This window comes from Crocodylus porosus, unplaced genomic scaffold (assembly GCF_001723895.1).
Source record: "Crocodylus porosus isolate Cpor-Errol unplaced genomic scaffold, CroPor_comp1, whole genome shotgun sequence".
NCBI classification, from domain to species: domain Eukaryota; kingdom Metazoa; phylum Chordata; order Crocodylia; family Crocodylidae; genus Crocodylus; species Crocodylus porosus.
In genome coordinates, this window is record NW_017728886.1 from 84,595,292 (window position 1) to 84,616,338 (window position 21,047).

General features: G+C 42.0%; 1 protein-coding gene across 3 annotated transcripts in view; it reads left to right on the plus strand.

The window, feature by feature from the left end:
• The window catches only part of PPP1R17 (protein phosphatase 1 regulatory subunit 17), a 31,541-nt gene extending 10,796 nt beyond the window's left edge, over positions 1 to 20,745 (plus strand). For 2 of the 3 annotated variants that reach the window (XM_019538220.1, XM_019538218.1), the window contains 4 exons: positions 123 to 225; positions 2,390 to 2,542; positions 4,376 to 4,537; positions 16,615 to 16,877. In XM_019538220.1, coding sequence (XP_019393765.1) covers positions 144 to 225; positions 2,390 to 2,542; positions 4,376 to 4,537; positions 16,615 to 16,862 — 645 coding nt within the window. In that variant the 5' untranslated portion in view covers positions 123 to 143 and the 3' untranslated portion in view covers positions 16,863 to 16,877. Of the gene's footprint in view, positions 1 to 122; positions 226 to 2,389; positions 2,543 to 4,375; positions 4,538 to 16,614; positions 16,878 to 19,049 lie in introns of those variants that run through there. The other variant, XM_019538221.1, reaches the window with a different exon arrangement.
• Positions 20,746 to 21,047: the final 302 nt, after the last annotated feature.

The window sequence follows — 21,047 nt, forward strand, 5'->3', positions numbered from 1 at the left end:
CAGGCAGGGCAAAATAAGTCTGAAAACAGGAACTTTGTGAAATCTGGAAACAATACATGAATATATATAATGATAAATATGAATAAATCTATTTTATGCCATGCTTCTTTTTGCTGCTGTAGCTAGAAGAGAAAACCTTTTCAATGATGTCAACAGAATATGCACAGCCAGTTGATATCCCAGAAGACAGACTGGACAAGCGAGACTCGCACTGTAATCATTTAGGTAAGTGTTATTACATGACGTCATTGACTGTAATTAGAGAGGTTTCTCCTTTACATCGCTAAACACTGTCATTGCCTTCTTTCCCCCCAAGCAGTACAACTGAGCCCTCTTGAAACCCGATAGATTATGCCTTCTGGTGTCACATCTGATGCCATATGGACAGGCAAAGAGGTTTTTTTCCTGCATCTGCATATTAGCTGGTGCTGCATTTCTCCTTAATTTAAAGGGGAGAGACTCACTTATTTTTCTCTCTGATGAAAAACTTGTAGATATTTTATAGTTTAAACAATAATAAGTCACAAAATATTTGAGCTTTCCCCAAATAACATTTATTCTTTACCATAGCAAGTTCAGTAAAAGATTACTACTGCATGCAAGTTCAGTAAAAGATTTCAAAATCTCCTTTTGGTCTCTATTGAGAGAGAATTTTAAGTGCTGTTTTACCTTCATTTACTAATGTGCTACCTTTCTAGAGCTAGCTTTTTACATACTGTTGCCTTGAGAATACCAGAGGCATCTTTGCTCAGATACGCGTCTAAATATGAGGCTTTATGATTTTGATAAAAGATCCTTTTGTATATTCATATTCCTCATCTCTGCTTCAAATGTTATGTTTTTACCAGCCTTGCAAAATTGCCAGGAAGATTTACTAAGCCAGCTTACTGTAACATCCATATTTATCAAATATTATATAAAGTATCATTTGAAACACAAATTTAATTTATTTGACAGTTAGGCATGTTGCATAAACCTGTTTTACTCAGCATATATACATATGCTGAACCAAGAACCAATTATGTCTTAAGTCCAATTATGTCATAAGTCTAAGGACTGTGTGTGTGTGTGTGTGTGTGTGTGTGTGTGTGTGTGTGTCCATCCTCGGACTTACGACACAATAGGTTCTTGAAAACTGCATCTTAAGTCGAAAGGTTGTAGCTTGGAACAAATTTTCTCACAAGAAACAATATTATAAATGGGGGATTGGTTCCTGAACCAAGGCCCAATACCATATTTTCACCAAAAATACCCCAAAATTTTATACTTGATCAATTATAGATGAGTAATATAGCTACATTAATGTATTTATATTGTAAATAGCAGTCGTATTGATTTGGAAGGACTTCTTTGAGGTGACTTTGCTGGACTTTTTGAAGGGCTCTTGTTGGCGTCTTCTCCGTAGTCTGGGCTGCAGGTTTTTCTGGAGTCTTATCTGCTTTCTTAAAGAAAGTGTCCAAGGAAGTTTGGACAGATGTTCTCCAGGGAGATGGGCAATGCAGCAAACTTGTTCACTGGCATGGCATCGTATCAGATCACGTGTTGTAAAGTTGAAACTTACGTCATAAAGTTGAAACAGGGTGTCAATTTATAAACGTAAGTGTGAAACGTTGTAAGTCAAGGACTGCCAGTATACACACACACACACACACACATGCACACACACATCAGTTCTGATTCTGCTTCCAGAACTTATAATTCACAGCCAAGTTCAACGACCTATTTTGATAGGTGCTGTATAAACACATTGAAAAAAACCTGCTCTCTCCTCTGCAGAACTTAGTGTTTAAATTAAATAAGGACAAAGCAGGTTAATGGGATTATCCTCATTATCCCAACAGGTGGGAAACTGAGGCATATAGCAATTAAGCAACTGACCCAACTGACCTAAAAACACACAGCAGTTTGTGAGAGACCTTGCAGCCACATCCAGATCTTCCAGTACCTTACTTATGAGATCATCCTTTTTGTCCGTAGACAACAGACTTATAACAGTGGAAAATAGTGTAAGTGAGATCAGAAATCCAGCCCAAATGAAAATGCAAACCGATGAATCCCATCAGAGCCAAGTTTAAAACACAAGCCCTGATTTGTAAGATATTATTAGAGGTGAGTCAGCCTCAAAAGGTTTGATCTGTCAGCTTGCATAAGCATCCAGAATGGTGAAGAATTATACAAAGTACACTGACGTTCTCTGCAACTTTTGAGTCAAGTGTGGCTTCCAGTAGGTGCAAATCCAAAGTATTCTCATCACAGCCAACAAATAATGGGTGTGCAAAAATACGGCCAGTTATTTAGTTATATAAACGGTGTCTCAATGACCTTTAGCTGCATAATCATTGCTGTTCGTTATTTTTCATCAGCTCTGTATCTTTTGTTTTTCATGCAGATGATCTTTCAGAACAGCTTATTAAAAGTTGTGAACTGAACAAGAAACCAAGAAAGGGTAAAGTCATCCAGGCTTCCCAGAACACTGATTTGGAGCAGAAAAAGCCAAGGAGGAAAGACACACCTGCATTACACACCCCACCACCTATCCCAGGTGATAGATACCACTTTCAGTTTCCAAACTAAATGAAGCTTAGGGTGCACCTACACATGACGCTACTTTGCCGTAGTGATGCACTACAGTGACGTAGCATCCACGGGTGTCTACACATGACAAGCAGCTCCCTTGCTGCAGTGGCGCGCTCCCCTATTATAGTGCACCACTACAGTGAAGTGGCTACTAAAAATAACTGTGCGCCATGGCCACGTGTATGGCACAGCATGGGCAGTTACTGCACTGTGCTTCAGTACCTCCAAAAGGAAGTACTAAAGCACGGCCCAGTAATAACATCGCTGTAAGGCAGCGTGTAGATGTGTCCTTAGTTTTATTGAAATCTGACCACCTGGTCCACTTTGGTTTATCTGGACTTGAATAGAAAGCACACTGCTGCCCTAGATCTTCCTTCCCCTCTGCGGGCACATGTGGAAGCCTGGGTAAACAAGGAAGGTACGATTTTTCAAAGCCAGTCATCACTGGCTTAACTCTGCTTCAACTGAAATCTCTGGAAGTTTTACCACTGGCTTCGCTGGGATCAGGGTTAGCTCAGTGGTGATACTTTTAAAACCCCTGACCCTAAGCCTTATATTTGCATCACTTCCTTGAAATACATTGCTTATGTGTGCACTGATTTCTATGAGTTGGAATGTGCACTGGTCCAAACCGAAAACCAGTCAAATTAAACTATCATGTATGCCTGTGCCATTTGTAGTCACTCTCAGTGCCATGACTGCTCCCTGTGCAGAAGCTCTGAGAAACTAGCTAGTTCCCAGGGTAAGAGGAGTGAGGTGGCTTTTCTTTTTTCTCCATAGCATCAGCCTGCCCAAACACAGGTGGCTATGTTAATCCTGGCAGGGCTCAGTCTAGCCAGCGGGTTTCAGGGAAGCCAAAAAGTGCCTAAGTAAAAGAACTCCTTGTGTCTGTGGATTTTGAGGGCTGTGCTGACTTAAAGGAGACAATTTCCCTTGCCATACCTGGAAGGGAGAAGGGAAAAATCAGCAAGGAACTGCAAGTAACACTTCACAGCTTTCCCAGAGTCCCCTGCATGTATGGGTTGTGCCACATCCACCGAGAAACCTAGTTTCTTCTACTAATGAGGGCAGTTCTCTTAGGAAAAGACTGCATTTTTGGAATGTAATACTGTCAGTCCCATTTCCCGTGCACCCCTAAATGATGTATTTAGCCAACAACTGCTGATATATTCCTCTGTGTATTTCTGGCAGATCACAGTGGAGAAAACAAAATGTTAATATTACTAAATGGAATCCAGTGGATATATTCATTAGGCTAAAGATAAGCCTCAAGGCTGTTTGCAGATGTGTCCAGCCTCTGAAAAATGCTGTCTCCTTAGAAGAAAGGGATCCAGAACAAATTTGCTTGGCAGTTTAGACTTTAGACCTCTTGTGTCCGTCCCATGAGTAAGATAGAATCACACCAGTTAAAATGTCTGGTATCACTTCTGGGAGGTCACACTTGTGCTGCCTCACATGTCCTTCATGAGATTGCATAGCTCTCGTGAAATAGATCTATGGATCACAGTTTTGCTTTTGAGCTCAAACCAGTGGTATAGCTGGTTTGGCTGTATTACTAACTGTTCTGTCAGTCGTGCTTTGTAAGGCACTATTATATTAAGGAAATTCATACAGTTCCTAACCAGCAATAGCATATTGCACCGTGCTTTCACAGAGCAGGGCTGTTCATTAGAGAAGTTTTATGTCAGCATATTCCAGGATAAAGGCACACAGGTGCAAATTTTGTCAATGCATGCAAGGCTGACAAGGCTTAAGTAACTACTACTACTACTACTATTATTATTATTATTCCCTGCAGCCATCCTCTCAGACTTTTCAGACAATTTGCTTCAAAGGTATGAGCTCTCAGAGAAACTCCAGAAGGAAAAAGGGACTCCACTCTCTCAGATCACTGATTTAGAACAGAAAAAACCCAGGAGAAAAGATACACCTGCAATACACATCCCACCACTTGTAACAGGTAAGAGGGTTAGCATGGGATATTCAAAGGTAAAATAAAAGGCAGCTAGTATAAGAGCACTGTCTGCTTTGTTTAACTTCATGCCTGTTATTTTATGCCCAGCTGGAGTTATTTTTTGTGGTTAATTTTATTGCAACAGCATCCAAAATGTGCTAGATGCTAGCCGAACATGGAGTTCTGTCCCAGACCTGATGAGCTTTCCATTTGAAAGAAACTTAGAAAGGAGAACTCTCTTTAGACTCCCCTCAACTGCAAACAAGGAATGAATTCAGATTTCAATTTTTCTTTAAAAAGATTAAGCTCCAACTTTTCTTCCCAGTTTGACCTCAGCTAATTCACTTAGAATGGAGCTATAAGTATTTGTTTGTTTTGTGTTTGTGCAGCACCTCGTTCAACAGGGTCCTGTTCTCTGACTGGGCCCTTTTAGTACTTGTAATATAAATAGTAAAGGTCTGGCTGGGCATCTTTACACAAGATGTTTATTGCTCAGTTGACTAATTAGCTGCACAGTAAATGTGTCAGTGTCTACACATGTGCCCCTATTAGGTTGGAGTGATCTAATTTACTCCACAGCAGGATAGTACTTGTAAATACATTACTTGTAAATACAGGTATTATCCTGCTGCAGAGTAAAAAACTGCAGCAGTGCATGTATAGATGCTAGAGGGGCTGGCTGAGGCACAAGGGAGCTTCAGTGTGGGGACTGCTTGCCAGCTAGCCAGTGTTAAAACACCATTGTGCCCCAACCAGCCCCTCTGCAGCATGTTGAGCTTCAGAGAGCAGCCCTGGGCTGGCAGGCTGACCCCACTGAGCCCCATGCCAGTCAGGGCTGGATCAACCTGGTTCAGTGTGCTGTGCATGAATAAACAGCAGAGATTAAAATATACACATTCAAACAGTGTGCCCAGGAGCAATAAACTCCAGAGCAAATAAACTCCACAGTTTATTCATGTGCCGTAATTGCATGTGTAGATGCAGCCACTGAGTGCTAGTGTGAGATCAACAAAACCACTTCAGATTCACCTAGTAATAAGAACCTGCGGTTTTGTGAGGGAAGACAAAGTGCTTTTTCCTACCTTAAATATATTCAATCAGTTCTCTGCTCCACACTTACCTGTATAATGAATGGTGAAAGCTAAAGGCAGGAGGCTGTGTGATTTAATGGATAAAGCACAGAACTGAGAAGACAGGAACACCTGATTTATCTTTATACAGCATTAAGAAGCAGTAATACCAATAAAAAAGAGTAAAACCAATAGCTCTGCTACAGATGTACTGGGTAGTGCTGAAAAAGTCACTTATGCCAAATGTTTCAGACTTAGCTGTCTACAATGAGGCTCTTGAGCATGGTGCAGTTATCAACTGTGCAGGGACCTCTGGCTTTTAGGGATGGACTTCTCAGTGTGGCCAAGCATGTCAAGAAGTGGATGGCTGGGTGTAGGACTAGGGGAAAAAAAGAGGCGGGGAATGTCAAATGATGTTATTCCTCATTGTTTCTCAGGGAATTTTGAAACAATGAGGGATTTCTAAGAGGCTCCAGCAATGCCCCATATACCAATTGCAGAGCCAAAAGACAATTCATGTCACTGGACGATCCCTCCATATGCTGAAGTGGACCTCCATTTTATACCACTTTTAGGGCTGGTGGTGTGGTATAGAGTAGCTATGGAGAAGCCAGTCTTCTTGGTGTTTGTATGGACCCAGACATCCAATTTTCAACATTTTGGGTCTTAACATCTTTGTTTCTTAATTTCTGGTAGTAAAAATGGGAATGATAATGCTCACCTTCCCCATATCACAAGGGTGTCATAAGCTTTAATTAGTTAATGTTTGCATAGTGCTTTGAAGAGATAAAATACCATAGGAAAGTTAATTATTAGTAGTAGTCAAGGAAGCAATATACCAGCCGCTTCAGATATTAAGGGGTGTGGTGTGTGGAGGGGGGTGGGGGTGGGGAGGGCAGACAGGAGCTACCCAGCTCCAAACCTAATGCTAAATGTTTCATAAATGAAGATACCTCCAAAAAAAAGAAAGAAAGAAAGAAAAAAAGCCTGGTTTTTGGTGATATCTTTTATTGCACCAATTTTATACTTGGGAGAGATGTTAGACAATTTTGAGCACAAAGTGCCCACCAGATCTTGTCTACCACCTTTCTCAAGAATACAGGTGATCTGATAAAAGATACCCCCCAGAAACCATGCTTCTTGCATATTTCCTACATTTACACATCTGAAAAGGGCCCCTTCTATTATACTGCTCCTTACTGCTGCCCCAGCTTAGCAAAGCACATGCTTAAACCTGGTATACACATTTGTACATGCATCCACACAAACAAGCACACATGCACACACAAAAAGCAAAGGAAAGCAAAATGACTGAAAAGAATGGTAAGTACTTAAAAATAGTTCCACCAAAGGAAAAAATAAAATAAAAACAGCCTTGTAGAAATGAAGTAACTTCAGACTGGGATTTTAATGGTATTTGTGTGGGGAGCTGCATCTTGAAAAAGCTCTGTCATGTACTAACCGAAATCAGTTGTACTGAGCAGAGGTCATGTTACATAATGCCAGCCAATTAGACTTAATACACTGAATGAAGCAGACTTCTTGACTCCAAGTGATTTCTAAAAATGGGGTACCCTTAACTATGGTATGCTAGTTAGTCACTGCAGATCCAATAGACAGAAACATTTTTAAATACTGTGTTGACCCCAGATAATTATATAAATATATAAAAAGGAACATTTTGCACTACTCGTGGAAAGCACATGTCAGCACAAGGCACCTCTGAGACTAATTGAACATTACCAGTTAGTTTACTTAATACATTAGCTATACACATTTGAAACTGTGTAGTGTGTTAATGTTGTTTGGGGGTCAGGCCTGGGCTCCAGGGAGTGGGGAGGAGCTGTCTCAGAGTGGGGGACAGGTCCCAGATTCATGGAGCTTGGGGTCACAGCCCAACTCAGTAGCACTGGTTTGGGGTGATGCCCTATGCTTGAGCGGCAGTAGCACCCTAAGCTCTCCTCTCACTTTGCCTACTGAGGGGATGGGGGAGCTCCTTGTCCCCAGTCCTGGTGCTGCTCAGCTCCCAGCTCCCCCTCTCAAGCATGGGTGGGGAGTGGGAGATGACTAGGGCATATGCTGCACAGGCAGCAGCAGGGCTGAGGGGTCAAGGAAGCTCTGTCCCTGGGCCAGCAATGCAAGGACAGAGAGCTTCCCCATCCCAGTGCTGCTTATCTCCTGGCAGGACCTGGGAGCTGAGCAGCACGGGGAACGGGAACAGAGAGCTCCCCCATTCCCTCAGCAAGCAAAGTGAGGGGAGAGGTCAGGGTGCTGCTGCTGCTTAACCAAGGGACACTGCATCAAGTCAGTGCTGCTGAGGCAGGCTGAGATCCCAAGCTCCCACTGTGCCTAGGCTGACCAGGAGCATATTGCTTCTGGTCAGCATCTACACATGCTCTACTGCACAGTAGCTAATGCATGGTTAATCTAGTACCTGTATTTCTTGGTACTAGCAAACTTCACATTAGCCTAATTTACTGTGCAGTAAGTCCTGCACACTTGTAGATGCTGATGCTTTAGTGTGCATTAGACTATTCTAATGTGCACTAAAGCATCTCGTGTAGACATGCCCAATGTTGAGCAGTTGGAACTCAGATGCTGGAAGAGGCAGTCTTATGCCTAGTCCTTGGCTCTGAGGCATTATTGAACAACAAGCTATTTAGATGCTTACAAATGCAGATAGGTACACAGGGAGACCACAAAAGTACCTAGCAGGTTAACTGCTTAATCGCTGTAACCAGCTGGAATCAGATGCCTAGCCTGCTTTGTAAACCTGTTTGGGAATTTTTCTGCAGTAGAAACATAGGACTGGAATGAATCTTCTGAGCCATCAAGTCCCTGAATTTGCAGCGTATCATTAACTAAATAAATTCCCCAAATCACCACTTCAACCCTCACCAACTACAAAGAACAATATCCGAAGTACTGGAACACCTTCACATACCACTAGGAAAAGGAGGGGAGATGAGAGTACTGCCAGTGCCCCAGCACTGAAAGAACAGGGAAGTAATAATTATTTAATAAAAGCTCAGAAGCTAATATATGCTCAGAAAGGTACCCCGGTACCTTTGTAAATCTGACCCCTCCTAATTAAGCCCCATGTCCTGCACACATTGGCAAACACAGATGGGTAGCTTTACCCACATGAGCAGTCTCATGTAAGTGAATGCATCAGCTCATGTGAATAAAGCTATACATAAGTATGTTTGCAAGATCAGAGCATTGAGCATGGGAAATACTAAAAAAACCCTAATAGCCATGAGCTTCCTACAAATTAGCCTTCATAAACATCCACTGGCTTCCCCTCAAATAAAGCTCAAAATGACTCAAAGGACTGGCCCTTCAACTGAATTAAAAAAAAAAAGTTTTGAAGCTTTGTATTTGTAAACACTTCTCTGTTCCTTTTCATTAAAATGTTTTAGTAAACATGTGGGAGAACCAGCAATTTTTAAGTCAATATTGGAGCACATTCATGAAAACAGTTTTCAGATTTAGAATTACAGTAGTTGCACTGGACTCCTGATGAGCTTCTGCCCATTCACTGAAGGGAAAGAAACATATCACATGACTTGTGCATCCAGTTGCAAAAACTCCAACTTGAAATTTGCCACATAGAACAATTGTAATGAACTTTTCATGTAAAAAGGACACAGACAGAGACTTAATGGGGGAGACCATTTGGTAAATAATTTCAAATAGCAAATAAGGTGGGAAAAATCTGTTTCATAATGCTTAGTTTGAAAGCAGAAAGAGAGGCAACATTTCTCATAGTGTTTTAAATTAATGATTAGCCTGTCCCTGTATTACTTTGAAAATACAGTGCTTGGGACTTAAACTCCACCCTGACTTGCTATCTTTGCAAACCCTTTTGAGAAAAGCTAAGGGCTTGTCTTAGCCCAATAATATTTCTGAACCTGGAGGCAGCATTCTTCCCTGAACACTTTTGAGCCCCTTTTGGAGCCCCTTTGTGTTACTGGAGCTGCATACAGAGACCAAAATGGGGCGGGGGTCGGGGGGGAACAGGAGATCCCTCTTTTTTAAAGTGCTACATATTAAGTGAGAGATATTTACTAGTAGTATAATAACTACTGAATGTGGTGAGATGAAGAGTTTTAAAGAGCAACAGAAAATGCTCTTGTTTTTAGAAACCTGGTATAACAGGGCACCACAGGGGCAGGTCACTGGCTCAACATTTGTCATGCAAGTTCAATTTGTGTTAATGCCCATTATCTTGTTTATTTAATCCTTGTCACTTTAACCTTAGTGATCTCTAGTGGGCACATAAGTGGGACACAAGATGTTTAGAGGCACTTTAAGGATCTTCTTTCCTTAGAAGAATTAGTCCTTGGTTCTGATGAATTTGGAAGTGACTGAGGCAGTTAATGAATGTTAGATCATAATAGAAGCATTTTATGATGATGTCTATAAGACTTGCTAATCAAGAACTACTAAAGGGAATATAGTAATAAAGAAAAGGGCAGTGGCCTTGATATGTGTTACAGAAATCAGAGCCCTTGACAATATGACTGCTGATAATACACACACACACACGGATGTGTACACCCAGGCCCCATTTCTGTGTCACACTAACAAGTTAATCAGGACTTACTTGATCACCCAGCCACACGTTCAATCAATTCATGATGTGATGAAAAAAGGAATAAGCTACAAAGTTGTTCCTCAAAATATGTATATGTATCATGCCATTAATTGAATGTGTGGCAGGGGGCCCTGTGGCTTGGAGCCCCTTTGGCTGATTGGGGCTCCCAGCTGGAGAGAGGGGCCCATGTGCATCCATGGCTCTGGAAGCTTGCAACAGCTGTGGTCTTCCAGCTGTGGGGGTATATGAGGACCTCCCCACAGCTCGGCGCTTCATTCTCTGAGGACACTGGGATACAAGCTGTGGCAGCTTGCTTCTTACTAGTGCAAGAGAGCCTGGGCTCAGGCTTCCTCTGCACCAACAGTAAGGCATGATGGGATTAGATTCATGATCCCACAATCACACCTCCTGCCATGCACATGTCATGGCAGGAGGTGTGATTGTCTGGATTGCAGGTTAAATCCTATTGCAACTTTATTTGCACATGTAGAGGGGTCCCCACGTGCACAAGCCAAGCTTGGTTTATGAAGCATTTCTCCAGTTCTATGCCAGCACAACTCAAGTGACATTTAATTTTAAAAGCAGAGCTGACCTATTGATGAGTCAGACCCCCTTGATCCTCTATGAAATCAATCACAACGGCTTGGTAATTACAATCTCCTTTTGAAATCAACATTCCCAGCTGTCTTTCTGTGGGTACTTACTCCTCCAAGGAGGACATGATTCATTTGCACAATAGAAAATAATCCCTAATGCATATCATGCTAGGGTGCCATGGCTAGGGTGACTTGCATGCTTAGTTGTCACTGAGCCTGGTCTTATTCTCTGCCCTTTCAAGGACGCATAATTTACAAAAATCTACTGTGTGCACCATGGGTGCCATGCTTAAAATGAAAGAGTGACTCACTGTGGCAAAGGACTCATCCAGAATTTACAACTTGTTTACTTTCAGGGTTATTCTACAAGGCAGCAGACAGAGAATAAATAAAACCAGCTCTTGCGGGACTGCTGTGCAAAATAAAATCTCAATTATAGGCTTGGAGACCTGAGAAGCCCCAGCACAGTTATGGGCATCAAATAAAAACAAAAGGGCTGTTCAGTCCCCAGCTGCCTGTATTGGTGTGTGCAGCCCAAGGATCACACATAGTTCTTCATCATTCACTCATTATTTTTAATGTGTCTCCATCCTAGTCACGACCAAAGGCCAATGCTTCTGATGCTACTAGCAGCAGTGAGAAAGACTAGCTGCTTTAACTAATAGAGCTTAATTAACAGATTTTAATTTTTGCCAATGGCTGTCTGCACAAATGCATATCACATAGTATGTGTTTACACAGTAAAGTTGCCATACCCAGCAGCAGGGCCTTCTAGCCATGTTGTTTCATACAGACTTCAGAAGGTGACTTCAGGGTATTTAGCACTGCTGAGAGGCAGGGATAGTTAGCCTCTTCCATGCCCATCTGTGACACCACCTGGACATAGTTTTGCTTCTTTAGGCTTAGCTCAGAGTAACACAGCCTCCCAAGTACAGTGAGTTTATTAAGTAGACGGGCCATGCATATGTGTGAAAGTGAGAGGCCTTGCCTTTCTCCTCCACTTTTCACCGGCTGTCTGACCACTTGAATCAGTCCTGTTCTGGACAGAAACCATCCAGCGATGTGCCAGACTGAACATCCAAAGTGAACTTCTTACTGAATTGAATGAGTTCACTCCTGGAGTGAGGGCAAGAAGGCAGGAAGTAGAACAATGTTCATTGTGTTTTATATCTTCCAGACACTTGGTATGTGTTTCCCTTCAAACCTTCTGTGAGGTACATGCATAGTTACAGATGGGAAACAGCGGTATGGAGAGATTAAGCATTAAGATCAATGTTAGAGCTCACAAATAGAAACCAAGCATCTTCTCGAGCAGGTCCAAGGAGGCGATCCTCCCCCTCTATGCGGCACTGGTCAGGCCGCGGCTGGAGTATTGCGTCCAATTCTGGGCACTGCACTTCAAGAGGGATGTCGACAGCATGGAGAGGGTCCAGAGGAGGGCCACTTGTATGATCAGGGGACAGCAGGGCAGGCCCTATGAGGAGAGGCTGCAGGACCTGAACCTGTTCAGCCTCCAAAAGAGAAGGCTGAGGGGGGATCTTGTGGCCTGTTATAAACTAGTTAGGGGGGATCAGCAGGCATTGGGGGAGTCACTGTTTCCCCAAGCACTGCCAGGAGTGACCAGGAATAACGGTCACAAGCTGGCAGAGGGCAGGTTTAGGTTAGATATCAGGAGGCGCTACTTCACAGTCAGGGCGGCTAGGATCTGGAACCAACTTCCAAGAGAAGTGGTGCAGGCTCCTACCCTGAGGGTGTTTAAGAGGAGGCTAGATGAACACCTTGCTGGGGTCATTTGACCCCAGTATTCTTTCCTGCCATGGCAGGGGGTCAGACTTGATGATCTGCTCAGGTCCCTTCCGACCCTACAAACTATGAAACTATGATGCTCCATCTTGGTCTAGAGAACCACATCCTGTAGCAATGAGTTATGCAAAAATTCAGTAATGTCCACAATGATTGTATTACAACATAAAGATCTCATGAAGATCCAGGGCCTCACTGTACCTAGGCACAGAAAGCAACAGTTTTGCCTGGAAGAGGTCACAACAACAACAAAATGCGGTAGGAGACAGAAAATATTACTCTTGCCAATTTACAGATGAAAACCCGAGTCACAGAGACATTACTCCTATTTATATAAAAAGAAAAATGATAGTGTGTGAACCACCATTGGAAGGTGTCAGCTATTTGGATAGCTAAATACATTTAATCAGCCAATATGTTGGGCTCCTGATGGGAGACAATGTAGCCACAGTTCAGATGTGGCTTTTTCTTCACAAGACAGTTAAAAGTGATAGATCAGATTTAGGCTTACTTAGGCTTATACCAACATTTGAAACATTCTTTGTTGCCATCCTCAATTAACACCATAGGCAATTAACCAAAAGTGTTTCTGAAGAGGCCTTTCAGAGTGAGGGTTTTGACAAGAATGTAAATACAAGTGTAACTATAGTGAAATTCTTCCTGAAGTATAGCTACTTAACATTTCTAATGGGAGTAAAGATCATTATAAGAATACAGTCTCAGGCACTTATCCTTCCCTTTGCTGCATTGATTTGTAAGTGTAAAAGCTTAACCAGCTCCTTCAGGACTCCCCCTTTATAAGTAAAAGAAAGTAAAGTAAAGAACCACTCAAGGGATGCATCTACATGAGACATTTATGGTGCAGTAGACAAATCAGCTGCACAGGAAATGCCATGTAACTACATGTGCGCCCCTATTAGGCTGGAGTAAACTGATTGACTCCACAGCAGGATGGTATTTGTAAGTATAAATATTATCCCGTTGTTGAGTTATTTTATTCCACAGCAGTGTATGTGTAGACACTACCCGGGCTGGCTGGGGCATGAGGATGGTTCAGTGCAGGGACTGTCAGCTGGTTAGCCTCATGCTGAAGCACCCTCATGCCCCATTCAGCCTCTCCACAGCAAGTTGAGCTGGGAGGAGCAGCCCTGGGCTGGCAGGCTGACCCTCTGGGCCCTTTGCCAGCCAGGACTGCTCCAACCTGGCTCAATGTGCTGCAGTTGTGGGTGTCTGTGAAGATGTGGTGCTTGGGAGCAGTAAACTACAGAGCAAAAAGCTCTGGAGTTCGTTCATGTGCATTAACTGCATGTGTAGATGTGCCCAGGAGTACTACGCCCACCCCATCCCAGCCCCGGTTCAAGAAGTGTGATTGGAAAACTCTACCATTCTGCCAGAAAAACTTTTCAAGCTACAGGCAGGTAGATGTACCCCTGAGAAATGCTGAAGATACTCCACATTTCACTACAGACCACTAAGGATATGGCTGATCCAGAAGACACAGAGTTAACTTGCAGCCACTTTTGCCTTTCCATCCTCCCTTCGAGGTCAACTGAGTGCAGCTCTGGCATGGTTCTGAGTTTGGACCTTTAACACTGAAATACTTGATGGGCCAGTTTTGCATTGGACATTTTTTACCAATGCGGGGTTCTGGGGCAAAATGCTACTACAACTTCTGATTTATACACTGCTTTACATAGTAAAAGTTCTTGGCAGACGTGTATGATAGATGATCTGTCACCTGCAGAACGTGTATATGGGATATTCTGAATGATATAATGCTCATTATACCCTCTTGGGGAAAATTTGGCAAAAAGCCACAGTGATTTGCTTGGAATCAGGAACAGCACACAGGTGTTCCTAAATCCCAGCCATCCACTCATTGCTGTAGGCCACACTGGCATGTGTATTTTTAATTCACATGCTGTCTGAAAAATCCAGACTTCCCACCATGATTATTTGTTGTGGCCATCCCCACTTTTGCTCCAAATTGTGATAAGCATCTATGCCCCTTGTGGACTTTACACTTAAGACATGTCACATGATTAACCAGTTAATCGTATTTTAAGTCAGGCATTCATTCAATTAAATAGTGCAATAAATAGGGAGTAAGCCACAATTATTACACAAAAAATGTGTTATAATATTGTAGCTGGTTCCCATCACACCTTAAATTGAATGTGTGGCCAGCACTGGAGCCTTGAAGGGCTCTGATAGGCTCCTGAGGTTGGAAGCACTGGTCACCTGATTAGGGCTCCCTGCCATGCTTGGTTGCCATGTGGTCTCATGGCTGAGAGCCCTAATCAGTTGACAGCCAAGGGCCCCACAGAGGGAAACCTTGATCAGCTGACTTGTGTCCCCAGCCACAGGAGCACCACTTGTTCTCAGGCTCCCCCTGCACTGGCGATATGGCGTGACTGGGATCTGATACCCAATCTGAAATCACGCCTCCTGCTATGCATGTGTCATGACAGAAGGCATGATTGTTGGGATCAGGGATCAAATGCCATCATGCCTTTAACTGAACATCTGTTAGTAATCCTAATGCACTGTTTACGGTTGTTTGATTTTTAGATGGAAACAGCAGTGTATTGGACAGGGTTACAGATCAGATTTACAGTTTCATTTTCCTTTTATACTACACAAATTTTAGGTGTCCTGTCACCTGGTGGATTTCTCATCCCCAAAGGTGGTGCATAGCCTCTCTATACACTGCATGAGGAGTCTGGGCATGTCTGCACCATGGCCACAGCAGGTTCCAGGAAGGACAGGGCCAACCATGCCCCCTCTACACCCTGCATACCTGCATTTGAAAATACACTCCAAACCTGAAATTTGCCATTAAGACCACTCTGGACTCATCCCCAGCAACTGCTCTCGAGCATGCTGGAAACTAAGGGCTCAGAACAGGTTTGGAGGAATGGATCCAGAGCAGTCTGATGGTGAACCGTGAGATTTGGAATGTACTTGCAGGTGGCAGGAATAGGCCAGACATACTCACAATCACGCCTTTCCTCATTGAGATCCACCCCTGCTGCAGTAGGGACATGCCCTTAAGAGGCCAAGAATGGGGTCCACTAAGGCCAGAATGCTGCAAATGTGATTAGGTCACTCCTCTGGGAAGGGGAGACCTGGCTTCCAGTTGGTGTGCCAATGAATAATTATTTTTGCAAAGCAGAATATATTGAACAGGAGATATTGAGGAAATCCTTCCCAGAATTGCCTATAGTCTGATTATTACAATGCTGCCCTGGGAAATAGCAGCTGTAGATTTAAATCCCCTCAGAGAAGGAAGTCACAGAGCCAATTTGTGGTGAAATAAGAATTTCAGCCAGGTCACCAGAACAACTGGATCATCTTTACATAGCAAATATTATGCACAGGGCATTTTGGAAAATATGCAAATATAAAGGAAATAAATAGGCATGTCTATATTTTGTTTTGTTTGATAGAAATAGAAATAGAAGTCTGGATAGCAAATAGAAATATTTCCTGTACAGATCTGAAAATGTCATCCCTGCCACTAATTTACAGCATCAGCTATGCAATAGTTATTTGAAAAAATACACCATAGTGGGTGTGTCTACATGAGACACTATGCCAACATAGTGACAAAATACGGCAACATAGCCTCAGCGGGCACTAACTATGATACTGCTGCTACTGTGCAGTAGAGTAGGAAACGACCGGTGCATCACTGGGACTGCACAGTACCAGTGGGTACCGCACAGTCATTTAGTACTTGCTTTAACACAGTCCAACTGTACAGTCAAGGGCACATGTAGACATGCCCACTGTGTTTCAAAATTATGTAAAAAGAACTAGCTTCCCTTCAGTCCCTTGAATTGTTTCACTTTTACAGTAAAATAAGCTGAACAGTAAGAAAGCAGGACCTCAGTTAAATTAATAGCACTTTTGGTCAGCAAAACATGTTCATTAACTTATCCCTTCTTGAAGAGAATTCAGAGCTGAAGAATGCCTTTCTGCATGGCATGGCTTCTTTTGCTCTATTTTTAGACTTCATGACATATTTCATTATGAGAGGGCTTTTAACACAGAAAGAAGGAAAACAAGTTGGTTTGACAGAACAACTTGGCATGCTGAAGTGCAACAGCAGAAACTTGATTTCAGGTGATTTTCTTGACCTCAAGTCATGCTTTCCCTCATCCTGTTTTTGGAATATATTAAGCAACACACCAAGAAAGGTGGATGTAAAACATTTTTTAGAAGCCATTTGTTGGTTTTTACTGGAAATGGACAGTTAAGCAAAAATCAAACTCATCCGTTTGCCCATTCACATTGGATCTAATGACTGGTTTTATCCATTCCATTTTAAGAAAGTTATTTTTAATTTTATTTATTGTACTCTATTTTGGTATCACTGTAATACATAAATGCCTCACATGTTATTGGGATCATATTCTAGGCACTATTTATAGACATAGGAAGAGACAGTTTATATTCTGAGATGCTTACAATCTACATAGAGAAGCCAGAAAATGGACAAAAGATAGGATACACAAGGATCCCCATTTTACAGGTCAGATGGAGAGACACAGGGTGCATCTACATGAGACATTACTGTGCAGTGGTTACCGTGCATACGTTTAGTACTTATGCATAAGTAAGTACTAAATAAATGTGTAGTAACCAGAGTTACCAGCAAACATCTTTTAAGTGACACTGCTGAGCAGTAGCCTAATAATACTACACAGTCACATACTAGCACTGCTCATGTTGTGACACGCTACTGCACAGTATTATTTGGCTACTGTGTGGTCAGCGTCTGATGTAGACATGCCCACAGATACATTGTGTGGTAGGCTGTATAGCAAGTCCACAGCTGACTGATCTCTTAAAAACCCTAACTCTCATGCCATCCTTCTTCTTCTTGTCATGTCATATAGGTAGGGCCCTACCAAATTCATGGCAGAAGCAGGCTGTGCTGCAGCTCCTTTAATCTCGTAGGTTCCCCCACGCACACCCCACGCTCGCTGATTGGCGAAGGGGCCCTACTTGCAGCATGCTCCTGATCATCAGGGAAGAGAAAACCAGTTTTAAACATGGCATCATTTTTGCCTCCCTGCCAGTCAGCAGCAAGCAGCAGGGTTGCCAGGGCCCCTTGGCCAATCAGTGTTGAGAGGCCCAAAATGGCATCATGTTTAAACCACAGTTTTCGTCTCCCCACCGATCAGGAGCAAGCCACAAGTGAGGCCTGTCTACCAATAAGCAGTGGAGGGGCACACCGGATTAAAGAAGCTGCAGTGCAGCCCAGTTCTGCCATGAATTCAGTAGGGCCCTACATATTGGTACAATAACAGCTGGTCAACAACCAGGACAACTGCCCAGGGCCTTACTAAGCTAACATGCAAATCCCATTCAAAGTGTAGATGAGTAGAGAGAAGGGTCCATGCTTTAGCCCCTGCCCAGCCCCTCAACTTGTGTAAACCTGGTGCTGGATACAATATTTTTAGTGATATACATGAATGTGTTCAGCACTGATCCTGGTTCATCTTTTTTATTTACAACTTGCTGACATTAGGGCTGCATGAACACATTTAAATAGCCTGGGAGAATTCTCCCAGGTTTGCTCTCCTGGTAGAGAAAGTTACCCAAGCTGCATTTACAGACATTTGAATGCTGAGGCCCCAAGGAGTGGAGAGCTTGCAGTGCTGACATTGTACAGATGGGGGATGATGGGGTGGTGATGGGGGAGGCTGCCCTGTGCACACAGCTCAGCCTGTTCTGTAGACTTATTTAATCCTCCTTGTGACAAATGGCAGCAGTGCAGGGGGCAGCTCTGACTGGCTGACCCAGACTGCTCAGAGTCACCTGGCATTTCCCTAAAGCACAATGTGGGGATTGTGAAAAGGATGCGTTCTGCTCCCTGCTGGGGCAGCAGGGTCCAACGAGATTTTGCTGGAATCTTGAACGGCAAAACCTAAACAAAATTTTCAACTTAAAACATCCTACACAACTACAATTACCAATATGTAGAGAGATTAAAATATTATTCAGGAGGGTAAGTATATTGCTTTGCCTAACATACTTTTTACAAACAGTTCAACTTCCTAGAATAAACAGCAGTGAGCTAGCTGCTTCAACAATGTGCTGGTTTTGTGGATGTACAATTGTTGTTATTAGAATGTGTTCATTTAGCATTTCTTAAACTGAAGTGCAAACTTATAGAGGGTGAATGAGAAGGAAGAATGGAAAAATTGAAGAAAGGAATAGGGAAACCATAAATGAAGGAAAGAAAGGAAGAGAAAATGGCTCCAGTGTGATTGCAGTGACATAAAGCTGACTTTCTTATTAGACATAATATGGAATCGTAGGGTTACACAGCAGCATAAGATACTGAAAAAGGGCTTTATGATCCAAAAGATTTTGAGACTCACTTTGTTAATTAAACTTTTTTCTTCTTTTGGTTCCCCCTTCTCCCTTCTTTTAAGGTATTAAATTGCTTAGAGAAGAGAAGCAGACAGTGATTGTGGAAGATGAAGAAAAAGATGGAGAAAAATTCCCTGTTTAAGATGATTGCAATGTCTCCAACCTATTGTACATAATTCTGGGTAATCCAAAAGGGCAGCATATAAAAAATCTGTTAATTTTTATAAATACTTTTCTTAAGCATCAATGCATTTAAGCTAGCACCAACTGCTTATCTGCACTTCATGGCTTGTTGGAAGAGACTGAAGTCAACGGATATGTAATTAGGGTTGGAAGAAATGTATCAGATAACTCAGATCAAGATCCTGATTTATATGGGATTTTTCCATATGCTGACACTATCTAAACTGAAGCCTACTTTTGCATATCTGTTATGGTAACAGTTAACGTAAGGAGGGAGCTAGCCAACCAGGCATTAAACGTAGCACTAGTGGGAGAATAGGACAGAGCTTTAGGTTTCTTTTGTTAGGCTGGTTACTGTTGTTTTTTTCTCACAAAAAGGACAGCAGTGGGCAGAAGTAAGCCTCTATCTGCTCCATTTGGCTTAAAATCCTAACTTGTGTTTCCATCCTAATTCTTCATTTCATTACACTTGTTTTACTCTGCTGGCATATCATGGACTGCAGCAAAACCACAGTAGTACAAAAATAGAAACTCAAAATCCCTTTCAGACATCACATGCATGGTCAATACAAGTAGATTATCTGTATTTGTACTTATATTCTCCTTTGTTACAAGCTTTGAGTTTATTCTTATACTAAAAATTAGTACCTCATAAGGGCCATTATTTTAAAACTCTTTAACATTAAGAGTCTAGTGCTGTCAGAAGAGAAACTTCTTAGAAATGTAACAGTTGTCTTTTGTACTAACATGTAGTATTGACTCTTTTCTTTCAGAGATCTTTTTCCAGAGTTGGTGGAATAAGAACTAGCTGGGTAGTGGATCTTTTTAAGCTATGTGTTTTCTTTTGATAAGCGCTCTTGACTTGCTTCTAACCTTTCATTAGGAGGTGCTGTAAAGAGCAATACTCATGCTGGAGAATTCAGAGATGTAATGAAAACAACAGTATTTAATAGACTTTGTGTGTTACATGATGCAACAATGATTTCATATTTTTGTATAGCTTAATTCATACAAAAATATATGACAGTGCTTCACAGCCTACTATAATCTGTAGAGTTCATTAAAATATAACTGGCACACAAGACAGACCATCTCTTCATAAAAAAGGGTGGTGTCATGAACAGGCATTCACCCTATACAAAGAAACAGCACTAACTAACACTGATTTGTCCCTCATTCAGTCCAGGAGGGTTCTCAGCCGAGAGGTCAAAGACTGTCAAGTCTTGGAGGCTGAATTCAATTAGCCTTTTAATGCCCAACATATTTCCTTCAGGAAAAGGACTAAGAAACATTAATGAAGAGATGCAAGAAACACTGTAACATTTCTACTTCTACTGAACCTGGAATTTTAGATTCCAGAACTATCTATCCAGTGTCTTTCATAAGCATTCAGTTGATTATACAATATATTAGATTCAAAGTATTATTTGCATAGTGAATCAATGACAATAGTGAATAATTACATAGCTAAACATGCAGTGTACAAAATATTTAGCACTCACAGATTTTCAGTGACATCCTATTTTATAGATGAAATAAAAAAATAGTTAAATATTAACAAAAAAACCCCACACCCCAAATGATAACATTATACAGCAAGAGCGTGTCATAGGTTATGCTTTGCATAAAATATATCAGAAATAATTAAAATTGTATCTATGGAACTAATACACTTTTGTTTTTGAGCTACTACTAAGGAGGCCTTGGTTGATGGGTTTTTTTTAAATCAAAGATACTTTGTTCTAAGTAGCTAGTGAGAAATACTAAGAGTAGTTAGTCAATATTTGTAGCTTGTCCTTTCCCTTAATATAACAAACCTTTTCCATGGCTTGTCTGCCTCTGTCAGTGTGGTAATAGTATCAGTTCCTAGGACACAC